This window comes from Moschus berezovskii, chromosome 24 (assembly GCF_049115385.1).
Source record: "Moschus berezovskii isolate FMDL1 chromosome 24, NW_MosBer_1.0, whole genome shotgun sequence".
NCBI classification, from domain to species: Eukaryota; Metazoa; Chordata; class Mammalia; order Artiodactyla; family Moschidae; genus Moschus; species Moschus berezovskii.
This window is the reverse complement of record NC_142483.1, coordinates 39870360-39892620: the sequence shown is the minus strand read 5'-3', so window position 1 is coordinate 39892620 and position 22261 is coordinate 39870360. Positions and strand designations below refer to the sequence as shown.

General features: G+C 46.9%; 1 protein-coding gene and 1 long non-coding RNA gene across 4 annotated transcripts in view; one reads left to right on the top strand and one right to left on the bottom strand.

Annotated features, from left to right (window-relative positions):
* Nucleotides 1–16784: 16784 nt before the first annotated feature.
* On the bottom strand, nucleotides 16785–22113 carry BHLHE40 (basic helix-loop-helix family member e40). The gene is made up of 5 exons (XM_055414364.2): nucleotides 21746–22113; nucleotides 21515–21584; nucleotides 21145–21252; nucleotides 20021–20144; nucleotides 16785–18730 (listed from the first exon to the last, which is right to left on the bottom strand). The coding sequence occupies exons 1-5, from the start codon at nucleotides 21823–21825 to the stop codon at nucleotides 17874–17876; spliced, it is 1239 nt and encodes a 412-aa protein (XP_055270339.1). The 5' UTR covers nucleotides 21826–22113; the 3' UTR covers nucleotides 16785–17873.
* Nucleotides 20889–22261, top strand: part of LOC129548040 (uncharacterized) — a 147360-nt gene continuing 145987 nt past the window's right edge. Inside the window, exons 1-2 of one of the 3 annotated variants that reach the window (XR_016036169.1) lie at nucleotides 20889–21294; nucleotides 21634–21749. This is a non-coding gene — a long non-coding RNA (uncharacterized LOC129548040). The remainder of the gene's footprint in view (nucleotides 21295–21633; nucleotides 21750–22261) is intronic. The other 2 variants (XR_016036170.1, XR_016036168.1) reach the window with 2 other exon arrangements.

Below are 22261 nucleotides of genomic sequence, written 5' to 3'. Positions count from 1 at the left end.
CAGGGGCCGCATCTGTTTGGGTTACCCCTGAGGTCCCTGTGCCTGGAACAGCACCTGACCCCTAGTACGTTTTCAACAACTATTTGTCCAATAACAGAACGTGGAGGAATGGATCTGCGGAGTAAACAGACAGTAATATCTCAACTGCATTACAAGTAAAAATGAAGACTTTTGATGCCTTTTGATGCTGTTTTGGTTTTGTTGATGCATTGTACACTTCCTGAGGGCAGGGTTATTTTCCTGTTTCACTTATGCACTACGATGTCCCCAGCATCTATTAAAACAGTGCCTGTCTCAAAGTAGGGGCTTAAGAAATATTTGCTGGGTGAACAGATGAGAGTCAAACATCTAGTTTTCTGTGAATGGGTATCATTGGGGTGAAAAGCAAGGGATTTGAAGCCAGAGCTGAGGTGGACTTCTGGCTCTGCCATGTCTATGACCTGGAGGATGTCACTGAGCCTCAGTTTCCCCAGTACTTAAACTAAGGGGTGTCCTTGTTTCTGCATCCAGATGTCCTGAGGATTAAGTGAGGTTGTGCAAACAAAGTTCTTGGAATAGCTCCAGGAACAAAGAAAAGGGTCCAAAATTTTAAAAGTTCTTGTGTGTCTAAGAGTGTGAAGTGAAGTGTTACTTGCTCAGTCGTGTCTGATTCTTTGTGACCCCATGAACTGTAGCCCACCAGGCTCCTCTATCCATGGGGATTCTTCAGGCAAGAATACTGGAGTGTTGCCATTCCCTTCTCCAGGAGATCTTTCCAACCTAGGGATCTAACCCAGGTCTCCGGCACTGCAGGCGGATTCTTTAGTCTGATTCTTTACTGTCTGAGCCACCAGGGAAACCTAAGAGTGAGGGTGCATTAAAAAAAAATACTTGAAAATTCTTCAAAATTGAAATATAGTTGACATATAATCATTTGTTAGTTTCATGTGTTTTATATAAAGATTTGACATTCACAAGCTTTCTGAAATGATCGTGATGAGTCTAGTAACTATCTGTCCTCATGCAAAGTTATTACATCATTGACCATATTTCTTATGTTGCATATTAAATCTCTATGATTTATTTTAAACTTTATTTTATATTGGAATATAACCAATTAACAATGTTGTAACCATTTCAGGTGGAGAGCAAAGGGACTTAGCCATACATATACAAGTGTCCATTCTCCCCCAAAACTCCCCTCCCACCCAGACTGCTTCGTAACATTCAGCAGAGTTCCCTGTGCTATATAGTCGGTGCTTGTCAGTTATCCATTTTAAATATAGCAATGTGTACATGTCCATCCCAAACTCCCCAACTATCCCTTCCTTCCATCCTTCCTCTCTGGCAATCATAAGTTCCTTCTCTAAGTCTATGAGTCTGTTTCTGTTTTGTAGACAAGTTCATTTGTATCGTTTCTTTTTAGATTCTACCTATAAGGACTGCACCGGAGACGCCAATGGCAAGCCACTCCAGTACTCTTGCCTAGAAAATCCCATGGATGGAGGAGCCTGGTAGGCTGCAGTCCGTGGGGTCGCTAAGGGTCAGACACGACTGAGCGACTTCACTTTCACTTTTCACTTTCATGCATTGGAGAAGGAAATGGCAACCCACTCCAGTGTTCTTGCCTGGAGAATCCCAGGGATGGGGGAACCTGGTGGGCTTCCGTCTATGGGGTCACACAGAGTCGGACACAACTGAAGTGACTCAGCGTAAGGAATGCACATGACTTACTTGTTGTATAACTGGAGGTTTGTAGCTCTGTAATCCCCTTCACCTATTTCCCCTACCTCCACCTCTCCCTTCAGGCAACCATTTGTTTGTTCTCTGTATCTATGAGTCTATTTTTGAGGGTGCAGTTTTTTAAGGGCCATTTTTCTCTAAAGGACTTTTATCCCTGGTGGTTTAGTCACTAAGTTGTGTCCGACTTTTGTGACCCCATGAACTGTACCCTGACAGGCTTCTCTGTCCATGGGATTTTCCAGGCAAGAATACTGGTGTGGGTTGCCATTTCCTTCTCCAGGGGATCTTCCCAAACCAGGAATTGAACCTGGGTTTCCTGCATTGCAGGCAGATTCTTTACCAACTGAACTACAAGGGAAGCCCTTGTTTAGCCCTGGGAATCCCCCAAAAGAGCCTAGAGGTTGTTCTCCTGAAAGGTGAGGCTGCGTGGAAAATAAATTCCTATCAAATCTCTGTGGACAATGCCAGGACTCCTTAAGCCTTCAGGGCAACTCCCCGTCACCGGCTGTCTTGCGCTGGCTGGATCCTAATGCAGCTGATTCATCACGGGGTCACTGGGCTCTGCTGGGCCGCCCTAGTCATCTGCAGCCCTTTGAAGTTAGGCTGTGTCTTTTCTTGTCTCATGGTTGATGGGGCCTCAGAGCGCACAGCAGCCGTTCCGCACCAGGGTGCAGTGGGTGCTTGCGAGATCTCCAGCAGAGATAGGGGGTGAAATCTAGTTCTCCAGCAAAGGCAGCTGCAGATACAGTGCGCCCTGGGCCCTGCCATTGTCACTGAGGCCCTTTCACCCTCATCAGTGGATCTAGTCCACATCTGGGTCCTGACCCCCGCGGAGTCTTTCTGGCCTTAACTCTTCAGGCCTGTGAATGCCGTAAGTGTAGGTCAGTTGTTGCCTTAGCAACAATTGGTCGTCATCAACTTTGGTTTTGAAAAGAATGCCCAATAAGACTGATCTTTCTTTGAACTGCAAGGGCGAGGGAGCAGTACAGAAGGGTGCTGAGGGAGGCTTCTGGCATGGAGGGGGTAGGAAGACACAGAAGATGAAGTAGGTAGGGTGCAGGGCACAGAGAAAGCTCTCAACTCATTAAAGCAATTTTTACGTGGATTGGAAAATAAGGAGATTCCAGACCTAAGTGTCCATATCTTTCTTTGGACATTCAAGTCCTACCCATGTTTGTTTTTTATTTTAACTTCTATTTTTAAAATTTTATTTATTAAATTTTAATTGGAGGCTAATTACTTTACAATATTGTGGTGGCTTTTGCTATACATTCACATGAATCAGCCACGGGTGTACATGTGATCCCCATCCTGACCCTCCCTCCCACCTCCCTCCCCATCCCATCCCTCAGGGTCATCCCAGTGCACCAGCCCTGAGCGCCCTGTCTCATGCATCGAACCTGGACTAGCAATCAATTTCACATATGATAATATACATGTTTCAATGCTATTCTCTCAAATCATCCCACTCTCGCCTTAACAGTCTGTTCTTTACATCTGTGTCTCTTGCTGTCTTGCATATAGGGTCATCGTTACCAACTTCCTATTCCATATATATGCATTAATATACTGTATTGGTGTTTTTCTTTCTGGCTTACTTCACTCTGTATAATAGGCTCCAGTTTCATCCACCTCATTAGAAGTGATTCAAATGCATTCTTTTTAATAGCTGAGTAATATTCCATTGTGTATATGTACCACAACTTTTTTATCCATTCGTCTGCCAGTGGCCATCTAGGTTGCTTCCATGTCCTGGCTATTATAAAGAGTGCTGCAATGAACATTGGGGTACATGTGTCTCTTTCAATTCTGGTTTCCTTGGTGTGTATGCTCAGAAGTGGGATTTCTGGGTCGTAAGGCAGTTCCCTAACCCTAACCCTACCTATGTTTAAGGTTCATTCACAGTCCACTTATTTGAATTTTCTGGAGCTTAAGTTCCTCCCAGCTTCACTACTGCATGGTTCTCCTCCCTATCTGCTCTGTTCCATTGCAAGCTCTCCTTAAACATATGTGTATGTGTGTGTCTGAAAGTAGCTTGTGTGCTTCTGTTCATTCATTCAGAAATAGGCAGGATAGCCCAGTGGTTAAGAGTGCACATGGCAGCCAGGTAGCTGGAGGTCATCCTGACAATTACCATCTGTGTGAGTTCAGTAAGTGACCCACTTTTTCTCTTTACCTCAGCCTTCTCATCTAGAAAATGGGCACAATAATGCCAGCCTTATCGGGCTTGGTGATGGTTAGCTGAATGACTACCCATAAGCATTCGGAACAGTGCCTAGCACATAGTACTCAATAAATAAATAGTGCTCAATAAATAATATACCATCCTTTTATCAGCAAACAGATATTAAACATCTCACAATGCTATGTGTAGAACTATTACTAGGCTCATGGAGATAAAAGATAACCCTTGCCTTCCTGAACTCACACTTTATACCCCACACCAACCTTTGGTCATTTCCCTTCTTTGTCTGCAGGAAAATGTTTACTGATAAATTCATCAGAGAAGGACAATTATTCCTTCCCTGATGAGATCTTGAACTATCCAGGGTTACTTTTGTCTCATGTGCCTTGTGTTAAGGACCAGAGGGCTTACAAAAGGCTCTACCACTTACATACAAACTTATTTCTCTTCCCTTGTGCCTCAGTTTCCTCAACAGTAAAGGGAAGGTGGGTGGCCACTTCTGCCTTTTAGGGTTTTCAGAGGAAAATAAATGAGGCAAGGCTCATGGGGGCATTGTGGAGCCCCAAATGCCTTGCATAGGACAAAGGTGAGGATGGCCTCTCTCTATCTCACTGAGAGCTTCCTTGGAAGGCAGGGCAAGCTGCTTGGTCTCTGACAGGATAGCACACACTGGGGCCAAGTGCGGGCCAAGTTTGTTTCCTTAGCAAACTCTCCACACAGTACGCAGTGAGAGTCAGAACTTCCAAACTGCAGCAACTCCTCTCCCACAGCCTACGCAAAAGTAGAAATGTGAGGTGATGACTCTGGGGGTGACTGGTGTACACACAGGAAAAGCCTAAGTGTGGCCGAGGCCTCAGGACAGCTAAGGGGCTCGCCCATACACTCTCTTGCTCTGTTTTTCCCTACTGTCTTATCTCCGTTTTTGCCTGTCAGCTCCATTCCCTCAAACCAGCTCCCTCTCGGTGGCAGGAAACATGGCCACCAACAGCATCCTGCTTTCTTAGAGAGGAAACTGAATTTTCTTCCCCAGATCCAAAAAAAAAAAATCTCAGGGAAAGATTCTGATTGGTTTAGCTTGGGTCATATGTTAATTCCCAGGATCAATCAGCTATGGGGGTGGGGGTGGAGGGCAGCAGGGGGAGATGGAGTTCCAGAGCACAGACACAGCCACTAGGGGGCCTATCCAGCTATCAAGACCCTGGAGGGGAGTGTCCGCTTCAGCCTCCGAGAACGTCTGAGGCTGCCCTCTTACCACACTTGATACTTTTCTTGTGCCCTGGCTCGAATGTTTGTCATTTCTCCGTGTAGATGATAAGCTCCAAGGAACAAAAAAGTGACATTGGATATTCGTTTCATTTTCTCTTCTCCTTCACCCTGCCCATCACACACAGGATGGCAAACTTGAGCACACTGCTAGTTAAGTGGTCATGGAATGCCCCAGATAAGAGAGCACGGAACTAAGGCACAGAGACAGACAGTAATTTGCCCAAGGTCACACAGCTCACACTAGATACCAGGTCACCTGCCCTGCAATTTTTCTTAGGGTTAAAGGCTACAATCCTCTTTCTTACAAGGAAGGCTCTGTGTAGCCCAGTCACTTCCTGCCTCCCCAGGCTTATCTCATGCACTCTATACGTCTTCAAGGTGGTTATTATTTTTATTGCTATTCCTATCGTCGCTGGAGGCACCCGCACTGATCCACTTCCCTCTCATTAGAGATAAAGCAGTTTTTGACTCTGCATTCCGACCAGGATGCACTTCTTTCTCAAATCTGCCCCCTACCCCTAACTTCAAGGCTTTTGCACTTGGAATTTCCTCTGCCTGGAACACAGTATTACTTTCCTAGGGCTGTTGTAACAAAGGACCACAAACTAGGTGACTGAAACAACAGAAATTTATAGTCTCAATTTCTGGAGGCTGGAAGTCTGAGATCAAGGTGTCTCGGGGTTGGTTCTGTCTGTCCCAGGCCTCTCCCCCAGCTTTGGGTGGTTTGCCAGCAATCTCTGATTCCTTGGCATGTGGCTGCATCCCTCCAATCTCTGCTATTACCTTCACGTGACATCCTCCCTGTGCCATGTCTGTCTCCTTGTCCAAATGTCCCCTTTTTATAAGGACACCAGTCACAGGCACAAGGGCCCACCCTCATGACCTCATGTTAACTTGATTACCTCTGTGAAGACCCCCTGGTTGCAAATAAGGTCACAAGATCTCCTTGTGGAGGACACAATTCAACCCACGTGCTCCGTCACCCAGTCATGTGTTTGACTCTTTGCGACCCTATAGGCTATAGACTGCCAGGCTCCTCTGTCCATGGGATTTTCCAGGCAAGAATACTGGAGTGGATTGCCATTTCCTTCTCCAAATTCCACCCATAACAAACACCATTTCTTACCCCCTGCTGCACCCTAAGAGACATCCTCCTTATCCATCCCAGCTCAGGTGAGCCTTCTCTGAGCACCCCTGACCCCACCCAGCTCTGCTGTCTGCCCTCGAGTGCTCCTCCCTCATATCTGTTGTGGATAGCTGGTATCTGCTGTGTCAGGATCTGGTCAGTGCCTGTGTCCCCTTCAGAGACTCCCCTTCATAAGGGCAGAAGTGTGACTGTTCTGTCTGCTACCCCAAAGCCCAAAAGCCTGGACTGTTGACAAAGAGTATCAGTAAATGCCCGTGGCCTGAATGAATGAAGGATTGAGAGGTTAATCTTCATGTGCTAGAAATATTATACACTCAGTCATGTCTGACTCTTTGTAACCGCATGGACTATAGCCTGCCAGGCTCCTCTGTCCATGGGATTTCCCAGCCAAGAATACTGGAGTGGGTTGCCATTTCCTTCTCCAGGGGATCTTCATGACCCAAGGATCAAACCTACATCTCCTGCATTGGCAGATGGGTTCTTTTACCACTGAGCCACCTGGGAAGGCCAGATTAATCTTCATTAATCACAAAAGTGAAGAGATGATTCTAAGCAAGGGTCTCAGAGGCAGAGAGATTAGTATTCCTTCTGGAGAGAAAGGATTTGCTGCAGAATCCACCAAGGGCCCAACCCCTGCCCTCACACACCCCTGACTCCTTGACTAATGGTCATGGCTTTCCCTTCCACCCTGTCACACAGGGAGAATCCGCTCAGCCTAGCTTTGTAGGGAAGGCCTCAGGAACCTTGGGGAAGCTGGAGGTGAGTCAGAAAGGCCGGTAAATTGAACAGCTCTGAAACCGGACCCTTGGCATTGAGCTGAGGGGTGGCGGGTTTGCAGAAGGTAACAGTGCTTGCTTTAAAATTCAGGGAGCCCAAGGGAGCATCATCTTGCAGAAAACCGCTCGAGTTGGTGAGGAGCCAAGTGTGGCCCAGGCTCCAGGTACCTGGGTTTGCTGTCCCACCTCGGCCTGTGAAGGTGACAGCATGGACATTGTCAGGTCTACCCTTCCCCCATAGCTGTCCTGCATTCACCTGTGTAGGAAATGCAGCTTTAACCTTTGTAGCCTCTACTCTCCTGTGTGTGGGTGGGGAGACCAGGTAGCTACATCGAGAGACCTTCATCTGTCTCAGCTGAACCCACTCAACCTACCCACCCACAAAGCAATTCCAGCCCCCGGGGTTCCCAGGACCCCTGGGGAACACCTCATAGCCAGTAGAATCCCAAAGGGAAAAAGGAAGGCCTCCCCAGACCCAGCCCAGGACAAGGGCCAAGTTGGAAAAAGTGATTTGCAGGCCAGTCACCATGTTTTCCCCTAGTGAAAGGCTGACTCATTGCAACAGGCCTGGGCTGGCTGGGACTCGAGTCAGTGGCTTGGAACATGCCTGGACAGTCAGGGCCTTGTCTGAAAGGCTGGTTTGTGAGAAGCCACGGGTCAGGGGAGCTGAGGCCACAGCTCTGGGGAGCACTCACACACAACCCCGGGAGTCAGAGGGAAGTAGAGGTTGGGAGGCCCTATCTTTCCTCCCTCCTTGGGGGCTTGGCCTAGCACGAGTTGGGTAAGGTCTGCAGGGGCCCTGCCACCCAGGGGGAATTAAGTCCTAATGTCCTGAGACATTCGTATTATGGCTCCTCCTCCTCACAGGACATGCAAACGAAAAAACAACACTGAATGTATAAGTACAGAGGACCAATCAGGTCTTATTTTCTTCATGAGGTTATCTCAGTACTTTCCTTTGAAATATCAAAGTGGAATTGTTTTCCAGTCTGCGGCAAGAGGGAGGGGAATTGGGACTGCTTTCCTAGTGTGCCGAGAACGCGTTTGTCTGCCGATGGGGTAATTCCGCACCACACAGAGTGCAAAGTCTGACTGTGAAGGAGCCCCACTCCCCCTCCCCAGACTGTCTTCCCTCCTCATGCCTTTGTCCATGTTGACATTCAGAGCTCTTTGGCAAGGACTTTTGAATCATATTTGAGTTAAATCCTGGTTATGCTATCTGCTTGCTGTGTGACCTTAGGTAAGTCACTTGATCTCAAGAGACTAAATTTCTGTACATGTCACATGGAAAGTACACAAGATAAATGCATGCAGAGTGCCTGGAACAGCACTCAGCACCTAGTCTGGCTGACATACTAGATCTCTTCTGGCTTCTCCCTTTACCTCCCTGCAAAGCTGCTTTTTAGGAAAAAATACTGTCAGTCATTTACACTTTAGTGTGAATAAGTTCCTGTACCTACTCTGTACAAATTTTTCCTTCTAACCTCACAACAGTTTCTGCAAGATCATTAATATCCTCATTTGGTGATGGAGGAGACAGACTCAGGGAGGTGAAAGAATGCTCCCAAGGTCACATAGCAGAACCTCATTCATTCAGGAAACATTGATTGAACTTCTGCCCTGACTCAGGATAGGGACTAGAAGCACAGCAATCAGTGAGTCAGACCCCTCATCTTAAGACCCTCATGGGTAACTGGATGTATTTGAATGTTTCTGTCATCATTCTAATTGTTCAGGTCCGGGTAAACCTTGTGCATATAGGCAGGGAGAGCCTTCACCTTCTCTCCAATTGCCTGTTCCGAAGAGTCATTTTCTTCCTATTGTGCAGGACGGGCCCTGCCCGAGGCTGATCTACCAGATCAAAAGAGCCTCCTGCCTTTTCTTTCCACATCATCTCCTGGGGCTCTGCTGAGTACAGATTTCCAAGTCTACATCAGAATTCCATTCTTGTCCCTTCTTTTGCACTTCATGATATAATATATATTACAGAAACACATGTCTCATTGTAAAAGAGAGAGAGACAGAAGAGAAGAGAGAAGAGCAAAATTTTCGGAGTAACAGTAACTCCAGGTCTTGCTAAGATGGTTAAAATTTTGTTGTATTGTCTGCCAGAACTTTCTCTTATGCAATTAGAATATAATTGTGATAATAATAATAATACTCTACCACTTATTTTAACTACCCCTGACTTGGAGCTTCCTCTGTACCAGATACTATTCTAAGCACTTTAGATAATTTAACTCATTTATTCCTCAGGGCAGCTCAGTGAGCTGATTATTATTGCCCTCATTTTACAGGTGTGGAAATTGAGGCGCAGAGAGAGAGTATTTAAAAGTATACACATTACGCTTTAAAAATGGGATCATTCTGTTTTGTGACCTACTTTCTCCCCTTTAACAATAACAATTCTCAATGTACTTTTTCATGACTCTGGCATTCCAAACTTTATACATACCATAAATTACTCAACCAGTATCCTGTAGCCCATTTTTCTGACTTTCAAGTTTTTTTTTTAACTATGAATGACATGAAGATGTCCATCCTTGTAGCTTAATCTTTGAAAATCTGACAAATTACTCCCTTATGATAACTCTTTGACGTGGACTCAAGATGTACATGTACCAAAGCTTCTGGCATCATTTGCAAATTGCCTCCCAGAGGGACAAATTTCGTGGGATGCTAAAGGAACGTGAACAATCACAGTCCCATGGAGGACAATATGGTAATATCCATCAAAATGACAGAGGCATGATTCAGTTTCTGGGGGGGTTATCCCATAAATAATGTTATACACATACAAAATGATATACATATATAATTAGTCATTGCAACCCTGTCAGTAATAGTGAAAGGTCAGCAACAACCCCAGTGTCCATAATAAGGAACTGATCAAATAAACAACAGGATATCTGTACAGTGAATAATATGCAGTTGTAAAAAGAATTAAAAGCTTTTCTATGTATTCATGGGACTAGCTTCCCAAGATACAGCAAGTTAAAAACGTTGGGAAGTTGAAACTATCACAATGTTGTTAATTGGCTATACTTCAGTATAAAATTAAAAATAAAGGCTTCTCTGTCTTTATTACCAAAAAAAAAAAAAAGTGCAAAAAATAAGTGCAGGGAGGGACAAATTACAGGTACAGGATTATCAGATGCAAACTACTATGTATAAAATAGATAAGCAACAAGGATATGTTGAATAGCACAGGGAATTACAGTTATTACTTGTAACAATATGGAGTATAATCTGCAAAAATACTGAATCATTATGCTGTACACATGAAACAAATAGAATATTATAAATCAATTATACTTAAATAAAAAATATGTGCAGAATTATGTAAGTAGCATGCTATTTTATATGAAAAAGGTAGGCAAATGATAACCCTCAATTGTAGTTGCACATATAAACACAGATAAGCTCTAAGAAAAGTCCTAACAGTACCTTCCTGCCTGCTTACAGGAGATTTTGCCTGGACCAAAGGGATCAGAATTAAAGAGTATGAATTAAGACAAAGTAATTTTTTTCACCGATCACTTTTTGTGCTTTTAGATTCTGAAACGATGCTGTGCTTCTATTCAGAAAATTAACCTTTAAACATTGCCTTCCAGTTTTCAATTTTTTTAGGTGTGATAATGCTATTAATTTTTTATAGAATACTTATTTTTGAGAGAGAGTGAAATATTTACAAATGAAATTATATAATGTCCAGATTTGCTTCAGAGTAATAGATAAACAGCAGAAACAGAATGGTATATAAATGACAGATGAAAGTGATTAGATATGAGTTGATGACTGTTAAAGCTGGAAAGCTGATAGTTAGAGGATGCCCTTCTGTCTACTTAAATAATTTACGGAGGTGAAATTCACATAAAATCAAGCACTTTAAAGTGAACAATTCAGTGGCTTTTAGTACATTTACAGTGTTGTACCACGACCACCTCTGTCTAATTCCAAAACATTTCCATCACTTCAAATTAAAACCCTGTACCTATTAAGCAATTTTCCTCCATTTCCTCCTCCTCCCAGCCCCTGGCAACCATCCATCTGTGTTCTGTCACTATGGATTTATCTATTCTTTATACTTCATATCAGGAGAATCATACTATTTGTGACTTCCTGTGTCTGGCTTCTTTTACCGAGCATAATGTTTTGGAGGCTCATCCATGTTATCGCATGTATTATTCTGTGTACACATATTGTAGCATAGAGCACGTACTGCATTTTTCTTTTTAGTCCACGTTGTTTATATACCACATTATGTTTATCCATTCATTCTGTTGACATACATCTGGTCTGTTTCCACTTTTGGCTATTGTAAGTAGTGCTGTTAGCAGTGTGCTTGTAGGTATCCTTGTTGGAGTACCTGTTCTCAGTATTTTGGAGGTATATACCTAGGAGTGCAATGGCAGAGTTAGATGATAGTTCCATGTTTAACTTCTTGAGACATCCCTAAATTGTCTTCACAGCAGTTGAACCGTTTTACATTCCCACTAGCAATGTAGAAAGGTTCCAATTTCTCCATATCCTCGACAACACTTGTTATTTTCTGTTTTGTTTTTTCTTTATTGCAGCCATCCTACTGGGTGTGAAGTGGCATCTCATTGTGGTTTTGATTTGCATTTCCCTGATGACTAATGATGTTGAGTATCTTTTCATGTGCTTCTTGGCCATCTGTACATCTTCTTGGAGAAATGGCTGTTCAAGCCCTCTGCCCATTTAAAAAATTGGGTCATTTTTCTTTTTGTTGTTTCTGTCTACTTTCATAGGTGTTTTGAATTCTCCTTAGTAAAAACAAAGGGTACCCAAATATTAGATATTTTATTAAAAACTTTGAGAAACACACATTCTCCCCCCCCAAGGGGAGTAGTATTCTCTCCTTTTTCTCCTACTTGAATTCCTCAAAGATCTCTGCATAACCTCAACCTCCATCTACTATCCATAATGCGGTTTCCAAGAAAACCATATTAGCTCTTCAAACAAACAAATAAACACAAATTTCTTCCTTTTCACTCTCTTACAGGTGGGTGTGGGGTGGCACAGCAGGGCTCCTAGGATTCACCAAGGCCGGCTGTCCCTAACACTCTGGCCACAGCCTAAGGCCATCCGCACCCCCAACCCCGCCCCCGCCCCCTACCTAGCAGCCTGGTGACTCATTCCCTGCTGCCCTACCTCAGTGTCTTTGCTAAGATCCCTCCGGGAAGGGAGGGCCCCGTCTATAGCGGAAGAAACCTTCCGGGCCCCAGTCCAGGCACATCACAAGACTGGATGGCCCAGTGTGTCGGTGGCTGCCATAGCCAATGGGAGAGGCTTCACCCAGCTCATGTTCTGCTGTGGTAGTCGGGCCAAACAGATGGCTTGGGATAAACAGGGGGTGTTGGCCGGTTGGTGGGGGTGGGAGGGTGGGACGGTGGGCTTTGAGTGGCCCCAGCCCCCAAGTGGGTGAAGTGAAGGCCGTGCCCGAGGAAGAGGCTGTAGCTGGGTGCCTTCCAAAGAGTTTGTGATTTCTTTTTAGCAGTGGAATTCGCGTTCAAACAAACCTTTACGGTATTTAGGACAGAGAAAAAGGAAGCTGCTCCAGCTAAAGACGGGGTGAGAAGGCCAGAGGTTTCCCTCCCTCCATGCCACGTGGCACTTGGGGAGTTCTGGGTCTCTGGGGAACACACCAATCCCGTTAACACAGAGTCTTTACATGAAACCACTTGGGAGCTCTGCGCAGTCTGTCTCGTGGTGCCTCCAAGGGTCTCCGAGGCCTGAGGAGGAACCTGGCAGCATGGGAAGCTGAGATGCTGGCCCCCTTCTACAGAGACAGGTGGCCTCTTGCTTACCCCTCCCTAGCCAGTCACATACTGGGGAGCTGACCATGGGCCGCAGAGATCAGCCAGGGTGTGGGGACACAGCTGTCCTTCCAGCAAGAGAGCTGGGAACGTGGCCTCCCTCCCTCCTTCCAGTCTTGCCCCAAGTGGTCTGCAGGTAGCTACTGCCCCAGGCCCTTCTATCTGGCCCTCCCCTAACCTTAAAAGAGATGTGAGAAAAGGAATGCCCCCTCCTCCCACTCCAGAAAACTTAACAGAGTTTCCTCAAACCCAAATTCTAGTCTCAGCACAGTTAACTGGGAAGTGCCCCCACCCATCCACCCTACCCGCCCCACCATGCCCCAGTTTGCCTGTGGGGCTAGTTATTTTTTTATATATATTTATTTATTTGGCTGCACGCAGTCTTAGTTGCGGTGTGCGGGATCTTTGGTTGCAGCATATGGGATCTAATTCCCTGACTAGGGATCCAACCCAGGCCCCCTGCGTTGGGAGCATAGCGTCTTAGCCACTGGACCACCAGGGAAATATCAGAGATTGTATGTAGGCACACTTGTAAGGATGCAAATAAAAAGTCAGGTGAATAACTTCACCCTGAGCCTGTTATCTCCTCCATGCACTAGGGATCCTAATACCTATTCCATGGGACTATTCTGAGGATTAAATGGGATGGATATTGCGTGTCCAAGCCCATGTCACAGAGCTCAGCTTAGAAGTAGTTCTATACCAGAGAAAGGGCATGGCTCTGTCCTTTACACAATGTGTCACCTCTGAGGAGGCTCAAATTTCTCTTCTCTTAGCTCCAGTTTTTTCACCTCTTATTAATACCTACCCTTCACAGTTGTTGTAGGAAGTAGAGATAATTCACATACAGTGCTTAATATATTGCCTGGCATAGGGACAGTACTCAAAATCTGGTAGTAACTGTGACAGTTATCACTACTTCTACTATTATTATTATGGTTGGCATTGCTATTATTTAAAGGGAAGAGCAATGGGGTTGAGTAGTTAAGCACACAGACTCTGGAGACAAATTGCCTAGCTTTAAATTTCAGTTCCCCTCTGGAGCTGTGCGACTTTATGCAAGTTAGCCTCTCTGTGCTGCATTTTCTCTACCATATAAGGAGAATAGTAATTAAACCTACCTCATGGAGTTGCCCTGAAAATCAAGTTTTTGTGTAGGGAGTGATCTGAAGAGTGGGAAATAATAAGTGCTACGAAGTGTTTGCTGTTAGTAATAGCAGTATTGGTATTATTACTAGTGCTCACAACCAGACTCTGAAAGCCTTTCCTTTGGCTTTGATTAAGAAGAGCCACAAACCAACACAGTCACCATTCCAAAAATGGTTTAGTGACTCGGAAGCTGTGTGACCATCGGCAAGTTAACTCCCCTCTCTGAGCCCGTTTTTTGTAGCACCCATAATGGTACTTCTCGGTTGTTAGGCTTCATTAATGAGCGATGACCCGTGGGAAGCTTCGAGCTTCTGGATAATTAGGCTCCTGTGCCAACGCCCTGCTTAAATCCAGCTCCGTACCCCACCCAGCCCTTCCTTCCCCCCGCGGGAGAGCGCTCGGATTCCCTCCCGCGGGGCCGGAGGGGGTTGCTGCCCAGCGCCCGCTGCCAGGCCCTATTCTGGGGGCCGAGCGAGCCCGCGGCCGTGCCAAGCTTCCCCGGGGATCAGGTTTCTGCTGACGCGGTGCCAGGCACGTCTGCTTCCAGGAACCGGCAGCCGCATTTAGCCGCGGGCCGCACATGAAAGGGCTGCAGTCGGAAACGTGACGTTGTGTCAACAGGCGAGGCAGGTCAGCGCTGGGTGAGACCATCCCGGCAGCCCGGAGGAGGCTCACGCCCTGTCTGAAGGCGGCCAGATCCCCCGTGTCCGCTCCCCGGCCCCAGAGACCACGCTGCACCCCCGACCCGCGCACACACCACTGGCTCACAGAGGTCCTCTTTGTCCTGAAGGGGCCAAAGACCTGGAGTGCGAACCCCTCCTTCCGCATCTCTCTCCGAACCACTTGGAACCTGCTGGCACCGGCCTAGAAAGAAGGTCAAGGGCAAGCTAGCAGCAGAGAAGGCAGAGGGAGGGCTGCCCCTCTGAGGGGTGTCTGACAGACTCCAGTCGGGGGATTCTGGGTTGACGCTGTGTGGAACCCTCAAACCCTTTTAGTTCAGGGTGCCGCAACCACTTCCCTCTACCCCCACAGCTATTCCCTTGAGTCACCAACTGGGGAGGCGAGGGGGACAGGCAAAAAGAGTCTGGCCTTGATTTTAACCCCGTGCTCCATCCCCAAGATAAACTTGATTTGTTTAGGTTTTTACCCAAAACGTCTAGCCAGAAAAGCTTAGCAACTCACGGGGGAATTCAGAGCTTAATAAGCAGGAGAACAGGAGGGCCAGTCCCTAAGTTGCTGGGAGAAAGAGGCCGGTACAGAGTTTGCTGTTTGCTTGCTATAGGATGTGTCAGACAGGGCTCAGAGTCCTTTTTTAGTGAATCAAAGACAGGAGTGAAGGGGGAGAGGCCACACTGCCAGTTCATTGATCAGACCACCAGCTCCTCTCCTGACTCCTCCCAAGACACATGCTGCCTGGGGACATCTCACTCAGGCCAGGCAATGCTCACTCTCCCCTGCTGGCTCATCAGCAGACAGGGAAGGTGACATTTGAAGCAAACAGACACCAAGGGCAGGTGGCGTCTCTGCCTGGCTGAGAACTCCCTGGGGGCAGTTTCCCTGCATGGGTTCCAGACAGCCAGAGGGTTCTGGAAGATGCTTGGGGATCTGCAGTGTGGTGAGCTGGGCACTGGCCATCAGGAAACATCAGGATACCTCTGAGAGGGAGAAAGGGGGGGGGCAGAAACCCTCATCGACCTGCTCATTTCCCACTTCTTTTCCCATGGAATTTTTTCTTTCTTTTTCATAAGAGCACTTGACTAAGGAACACCAATATTCATTCACACACAAACACACCCAGTGAGAGGAAGTCCAGGAAGGATGTAGAAAATAATCATGGAATGTTGCCTTCAGCAGCAATAGGACAGGATATGGCAAATCCATTAGACCTTGCTAAACTTGAAAAAGTTAGACCGCCTTGGCAGAGGTGCTATCCCCAGCAGTAATTATTATTGCATAATAATCCATTAAATCTTCTTTCAATGTGCCTACCCCTCCAGCAAGCTCCCCAGACATTGAGGCCCATGATTTCAGACGCTGATTTTCTGTCAAGTTCCAAGGACCATGACAAAAGCACTCTGGGGGAAACATTGGCTTTTTGCTGAACTTTGGAAAGAGGTGTAGGGCGATTGTGAACATCTGGCAGGGGTTAGTTTAAGAAAACAATGAAACAAATATTTACCTACTAAATTGACTAAGCTTATTCTGTCTGAATACCAGTCACAGGAAAAGCTGAATGAAGTTGCAACAAGGTTAACTAGTTGTTGCCTTCGGGAGAGCAAGAGATAGCCACATCACACCCTGAAGAGTTATTTTAAAAATGCAGGAGACCATCTTTCTCTTCCACAGGAAAAGGATTATTTTATTAAGTATTTTAAAACAACTACTTAACATTGACTCATAGATAAAAATATTTACAATTTCACACCTTCAGGAAGGCTCCAAAATATAAACACTGTACCTCTCCCTAGAGAAAAAAAAAATTATTCTTCTCTTCAAAAACAGGAATACATTCATTTTTTCTCACTTTTGTAGATCAAGTAATTATACAAATAAACATCTGAAACATTTTCCTTTTTAATATATTTATATAATATATAACAGTTTTACAAATAAAGGCAATGACTTTATACCAAAATAAAAACAGGAAAAGAAAAAGTTAAAACACAATCAGCGATTAAGCATAGTGCATTTCGAAAAGCTGGTGCAGGGCTAGCTGGACAAGTCAGAAAAGTACTCTGGACCAAAAATAAAACATCTTTTCAAGGAGACAGAATCCTTTTATCAGGAAGGACACTCCATGTGCTATTGGGCGAGGGGAATTAGCCTGCAGAAAGGGTCTTGCTGTGCCAAGGGCTGGTTAGGCTTTTAAGAAGCTAAGCTTGGTTAAAAGGAGTTTTAGGTTAGAGCTGATAACTGAGTCTGGCTTTGCTTGGTGAAATGCTTTTGTGCACTTCAGGGTGCTTGGCAAGCAGGTGCCTGCATCTCTCAGACCCTGGTTTGGTTCCCTGGACAGCGAGGCTTGTTTCCAGGTGAGACTAGAAGCAGGTGCCAGAGTCCCAGGGGATTCCTCCCTCCTCCCCTGGCAGCTAGGCTTGTACCAGGGGGCCCTTTTCAGTTCCTTAGGAAGCGAATCACTAGGAAAGCCTGAGTAGGGAACTACATTCTCTTTATTCATCTGAGGCAGGGGTGGGGAGCAGACCTGCAGAAACCTCCCCGACCGTGCCATGCCAGTGTCTGCTACCTCACCACTTTGGAGAAAGTTCAGTCTGGCTGCCCTCTGCCCATATGGTGAGTCACGGCGACAACAGAAGGGAGAAGGGTGGGGTCATCGGAGCTGGCTGGGAACTGCACTTTGGAAAGCCCTCTTTTGAAAGTACCTTTTTCCTCAAAGCCACAGACTCAGCTCCCAAAGTGGAGACTGAACTCACAGACCAAGACTTTGCAGCTTTTGGAAATTCAGCTGCTTTGTATCAGAGGGGGCTACTCTCTGGGAGGGGAAAGGCCCAGAGGTCTGAGACAATCCCCCCTAAGTCTCCTGATGTCAGACAATCCTTCACAAGTTCCCTACGCCCAAAGGAGCTTTAACGTCCCATACCAACACACAATGCATAGTCACGCACGCGCGCGCGCACACACACACACACACACCCCCCTGAATCTTCTCTCCCTGCCTCAGATGATCTTGGCATATACACTGGAACAATCTCGCTGCACTCACAAACACATATTTTGTTTTTGGGGGGAAGTAGGGAGGAAGGAAAGCAAAGCAGCAGGATCCCCTAAATAGTTTAGTCTTTGGTTTCTAAGTTTAAAGGGGGGATCTGCTTCAGAGCTTGGAGCAGGGCCGAAGAGTCGATGGCAGGATGGGTCGGCAGGGGAGAAGGGAGTCTCTGGGGCATGAGCAAGGGGGCCGAGATCTTGTCTGGGTTCATGAAGCTGCTGAGAGCTGCGGCAGAGGCGTTGAGGCCCGGGTATAACACTGGGACGGACGTGGGGTACCAGCACTTCTCCAGCATGGGCAAGTAGGCAGTTGCTGACGGTGGGATCAGGTAGAAGGGCAGGCAGAAGGGAGACTGGTGTGGGTGTGGGCCCAGGAACGGGGCGCTGATCAGGTCAGTGCTAGTGAAAGGGCCTTCATCATCAGAGAGCTGCATTCTGCTCTTTTTCATGGGGGGTTCTTCGGATTCTTGCTTAATAGCACTGATCCTTTCTCCCATGGTGAATCTGCGTCCATGATCGCTTTTGAAGTACGGCTGCTCGACACGCAGCTCACTCTTCTCCGATTCTCCTCCGTAGCCGCTGTCTGTGTCCGTATCACTGCCACTCTGCTCGCCACTCGAGTGAGCGAAAGTTCGCTGGATGACTGGCACACAGTTTTTGCCTGGGCCCTCAGAGCCTTTGGCCAGGGAGCTGGGTTTCTCCTTGAAGTCCATTGCTTTGGGAGCTGGGTCTGATGGCTTCCTGGAAGTACCACCCTGTAGAAGCTCGGAGACCACACGGTGGAGGTGGGTGACAAGCTGTGAAGATTTCAGGTCCCGAGTATTCTCATGCTTGGCCAGGTACTGAAGCACCTCCCGGGCACATGTCTGGAAACCTGAGCAGAACATCTCTTGACCTGCTTCCATATTTCTCCCCGACAGATCACCTGGATCAACACAGATGCAAAGGAAGACATTTCAGAAGGCCCTGGATACCTAGGTTCCAAAGACCCCGGGGCTTTCCTTTTTGTTAACAGCATTTGCTTATTGTGTTCCTAACTCCAAAAGTAATATGATCAGGGAAAATTTGAATTACACCAAAAAGTATAAAGAATAAACTAAAAATCATCCATAATTCTACCTCTCAGAGATAGAATATGATTTGTAATGGCTGTATAATATCACAGGCATAGACCACATTTAATAGAGACAGACGGTTTCCCCTCTTGTTGCACTTATAAGGAATTCTTGAGTTTTCATTATAAGTGACACAGCCATAATCATCCTAGTGTGCTCATAACCAGAGTCAATTTACAGAACATCATCTTACCATAGCGAGATGAACAGTGACCAGACAGTCAAAAGACGAGAATGAAGGAACCATGTCACCTAAAGTACGCTTATTTTCAATGACTTATACAAGTTGCAATCATGCAGCTATGTTTAAAGGCCATGTCTAGGTCTTTCTCATATAGTCTATCCATGATCCCCAGGAAGTTAGGTATGATCATCTTTCTGTTTTCAATGAGGCAACTGGCAGAACGACTTGCCAGGTTTTTGTGATTCTCATTGTACTGGTTTGGAAAGGAGGGGAGAGAAGAATGAGGGAGTGGGTAGAGGAATTTCTCCCTCGTTTGTACAGTATTATTGGGAATGGGTGAGACCAGACAGTTAGATGACTGTGATTCTCTGGAAGTCCGTAGAAATGGGTGATGAAACTTCAGTGGTTTCGTTAGATTGTGTAATTCACTGAGATACCTAGTGGCTATTCAGGGAACCACATGAAATGCAGGAAAAACTACTGCTGTCATCCTGCCAGGTTCATACCACACACCGAGGGATAAGGAAGTGGAGAAACACTAAAACACTGGGGCATACCCATGATTTATTCTCCAATGAAACAGGGCTAAGGAAAACAACTGTAAAACGCCCACGATGCAAATTATAGGTGCCCTGGCATTTTCAAAGTGGGGGGGAACTCCTCGAACCCCAGAAACTCTTAAGCCAAAATGCCACAGAAATATTTTACCATTTGACTAATACGTATTCATGCCAGGTGGCACACAGCAGCATTCCAAATGAAAAGTCTGACCTTTTAGGAAAGATAAAACAGCATCTCCCGCAACTAACATGCATAAGCAATTTGTTGCAGGAATGTTTCTTATACCAGATGTTGAGCTCACAGGCTCTCTTTGTGCTAGAACTCTAAGGTGATGATAGCCAGACATGGTACTCACCAGCTTGCAGACCGCTCTGCAGGGCAATGATTTTCTGCTGTTGTTGATCAATTAGGTTTGTTAATGCTTTCACATGCTTCAAGGTAAGTTCAAGAACCACTGCTTTTTCCAAGTGACCCAAAGTCTGGAATAAAAAAGCCTCCGTCAGCAGTGAGCTCAGAGAAGTCCCATCTCTGGGAGACTAATTAGCCATGAGATTTGTCAGTTGCCTGGGCTGCACTCCACGGGGTCGCAAGAGCTGGACACCACTCTGCGACCACCACTGAATGTCTCTAAAGGGGGATAAAAAAACTGTTCCTGGTTGGCTAAATTAAGTTTTAAGTTTATAGATGATGTTTAAAAATATGTATATATGCATATATTTTTGATTAGAGGACAGCAAACAAGTGTCCCCCATCTTTGGAGGCATTTTGGAAGCAGCAGCTAGCTCAGGAGAAAGCTTTGACAGATAAATTTTTCCAGCAGCCGTTGCTGACCTTAACTCAGGGGAATCCGGAGATAACATTTCTCTGCAGTGGTGTCAACCCTAGTAGAGGCTTCTACTGTGTCTGGCAGCCAAGAGGCTTTCCCTAGTTTCTTTCCTGACACCCTGTCATAACTTCTAGCTCATCTACGCTTTTTTGTTTCTTCCTAAATACTATTTTTTCTCCTAAAAACTATATTTTTCTTCTTTCCCCAACCAAAGGCTGCCAAGCTAGTAAGCTATTGACGATCGCCAAGAAAGGACAGGACGTAAAAAAAAAAAAATGACACATCAAAACAAGTCCTCTTATTTTAAAAAGGGATGTGGGGAAGGGGGTAAAAAAAAAAAATAATAATGGGTTGCTGGATTTGCTCAATGTGGGAAAAGGAGAACCCCGAGAATCACCTTAAACTCTAGCAAAGTAAGGCCGGCTAGTGTTGGTGCCAAGCTGGACAAGTACAAATGATTCTTATATCATTTGTACGAAGTTGCCAGAAAATTCTGAGACTGGAGAAGGGTACCCCCCCAAACAGAGCCAGCCACTAGCTAGGATTCAGCCATCTGGTCTGCAGTTCCTGGCGGAGCCTGCAGGCGGCGGGTGACCCTCGCCCGCCCTCTGGGCAGAGGAGCTGGTTTGGAGAGGGGCCAGCTTCCCACTTACTGTAAGTTTGAGATGTTCGGGGAGGAGATCCTTCAGCTGGGCGATGCACTCGTTAATCCGGTCACGTCTCTTTTTCTCGATGAGCCGGTGCGGCAGTTTGTAGGTCTCCTGCAAAGCGCACGGAGAGACGGTGGGCGCGGGAGGAAGGAGGTGAGAAGCGCTTCTCCTTCCCCACCCCGCGGCTGAGGAGTCCCGGCAATGGAGCAGAGTCACACCCAGAACCCTCTCTGCCCCTTCTTCTCCAAGCCACTCAGTAGAGGCACAGGGCCCACACCTTGCATACCCTCCTCCAACCTTAAAGTGAGAAAACTTTTATAGGAAACTCAGCGCGTGCGAGGGGCTGGGGTCCACAGGGGAGCGGTGCTCTTACCTTGCTGTCCTCGCTCCGCTTTATTCCCCGCCTCGACTTGTACACTTGGTACATATGGGCAAAATCCATCCTGCAGGGAGAGGGACGAGGAAGGGTCATGACTTGCGCATCGGTTGCAGGAGCCCTGACTGGCAAGAACCCCCGGATGCACCCAGAACTACTTGGAGTTGAAAGCCGCGAAGAAGGCAGGACTGGAGTTGAAGCTTGAAGGGGCCAGGGGTGCCAACTTACCCTGGTAGGTCTCCGGGCTCCAGTCCTGGCGCTTTGGGCAGGCAAGTGGGGGGCGGTTGCGCGCTGGGGATCCGCTCCATTGCGCTGCGAGCCGGGGCCACTCTGCGCTCCTGTCTGCAGTGGTGGAGCGTCGGGTGAGGACTGTCGTGGAGGAGGTGTCGGGGGTCTCTCCGCAGGGCTTCCTCTGAGTCAGAGCTCTCTGAAATCCGCTGGGCTGCGAGGAGCTGCGGCTTTGAGGTGCTGCTTCAGTTGGGGGCGTGCATGGTGTGCCCGCGGCCTCTGGCTCCGGCTCTGCGCACAGACTGGCGGCGTGTGCTCCCAGTGCCGTCTGCGCGGTGCGAGCCAAGTGAATGAGAAGTGGGGCGGGCGGGGAGGCGGGAGGGAGCGCGGGGTGGGGGGGCGGTTAGGGCGGAGTGGGGGGGTGGGGGGGGGAGAGCCGAGGAGTAATAGAGAGGCTGCGGGCTGGGTTAAATGGGAGCGAGTGGGTGGGTTGGAGCTACGTGTTCTACCCTGTGA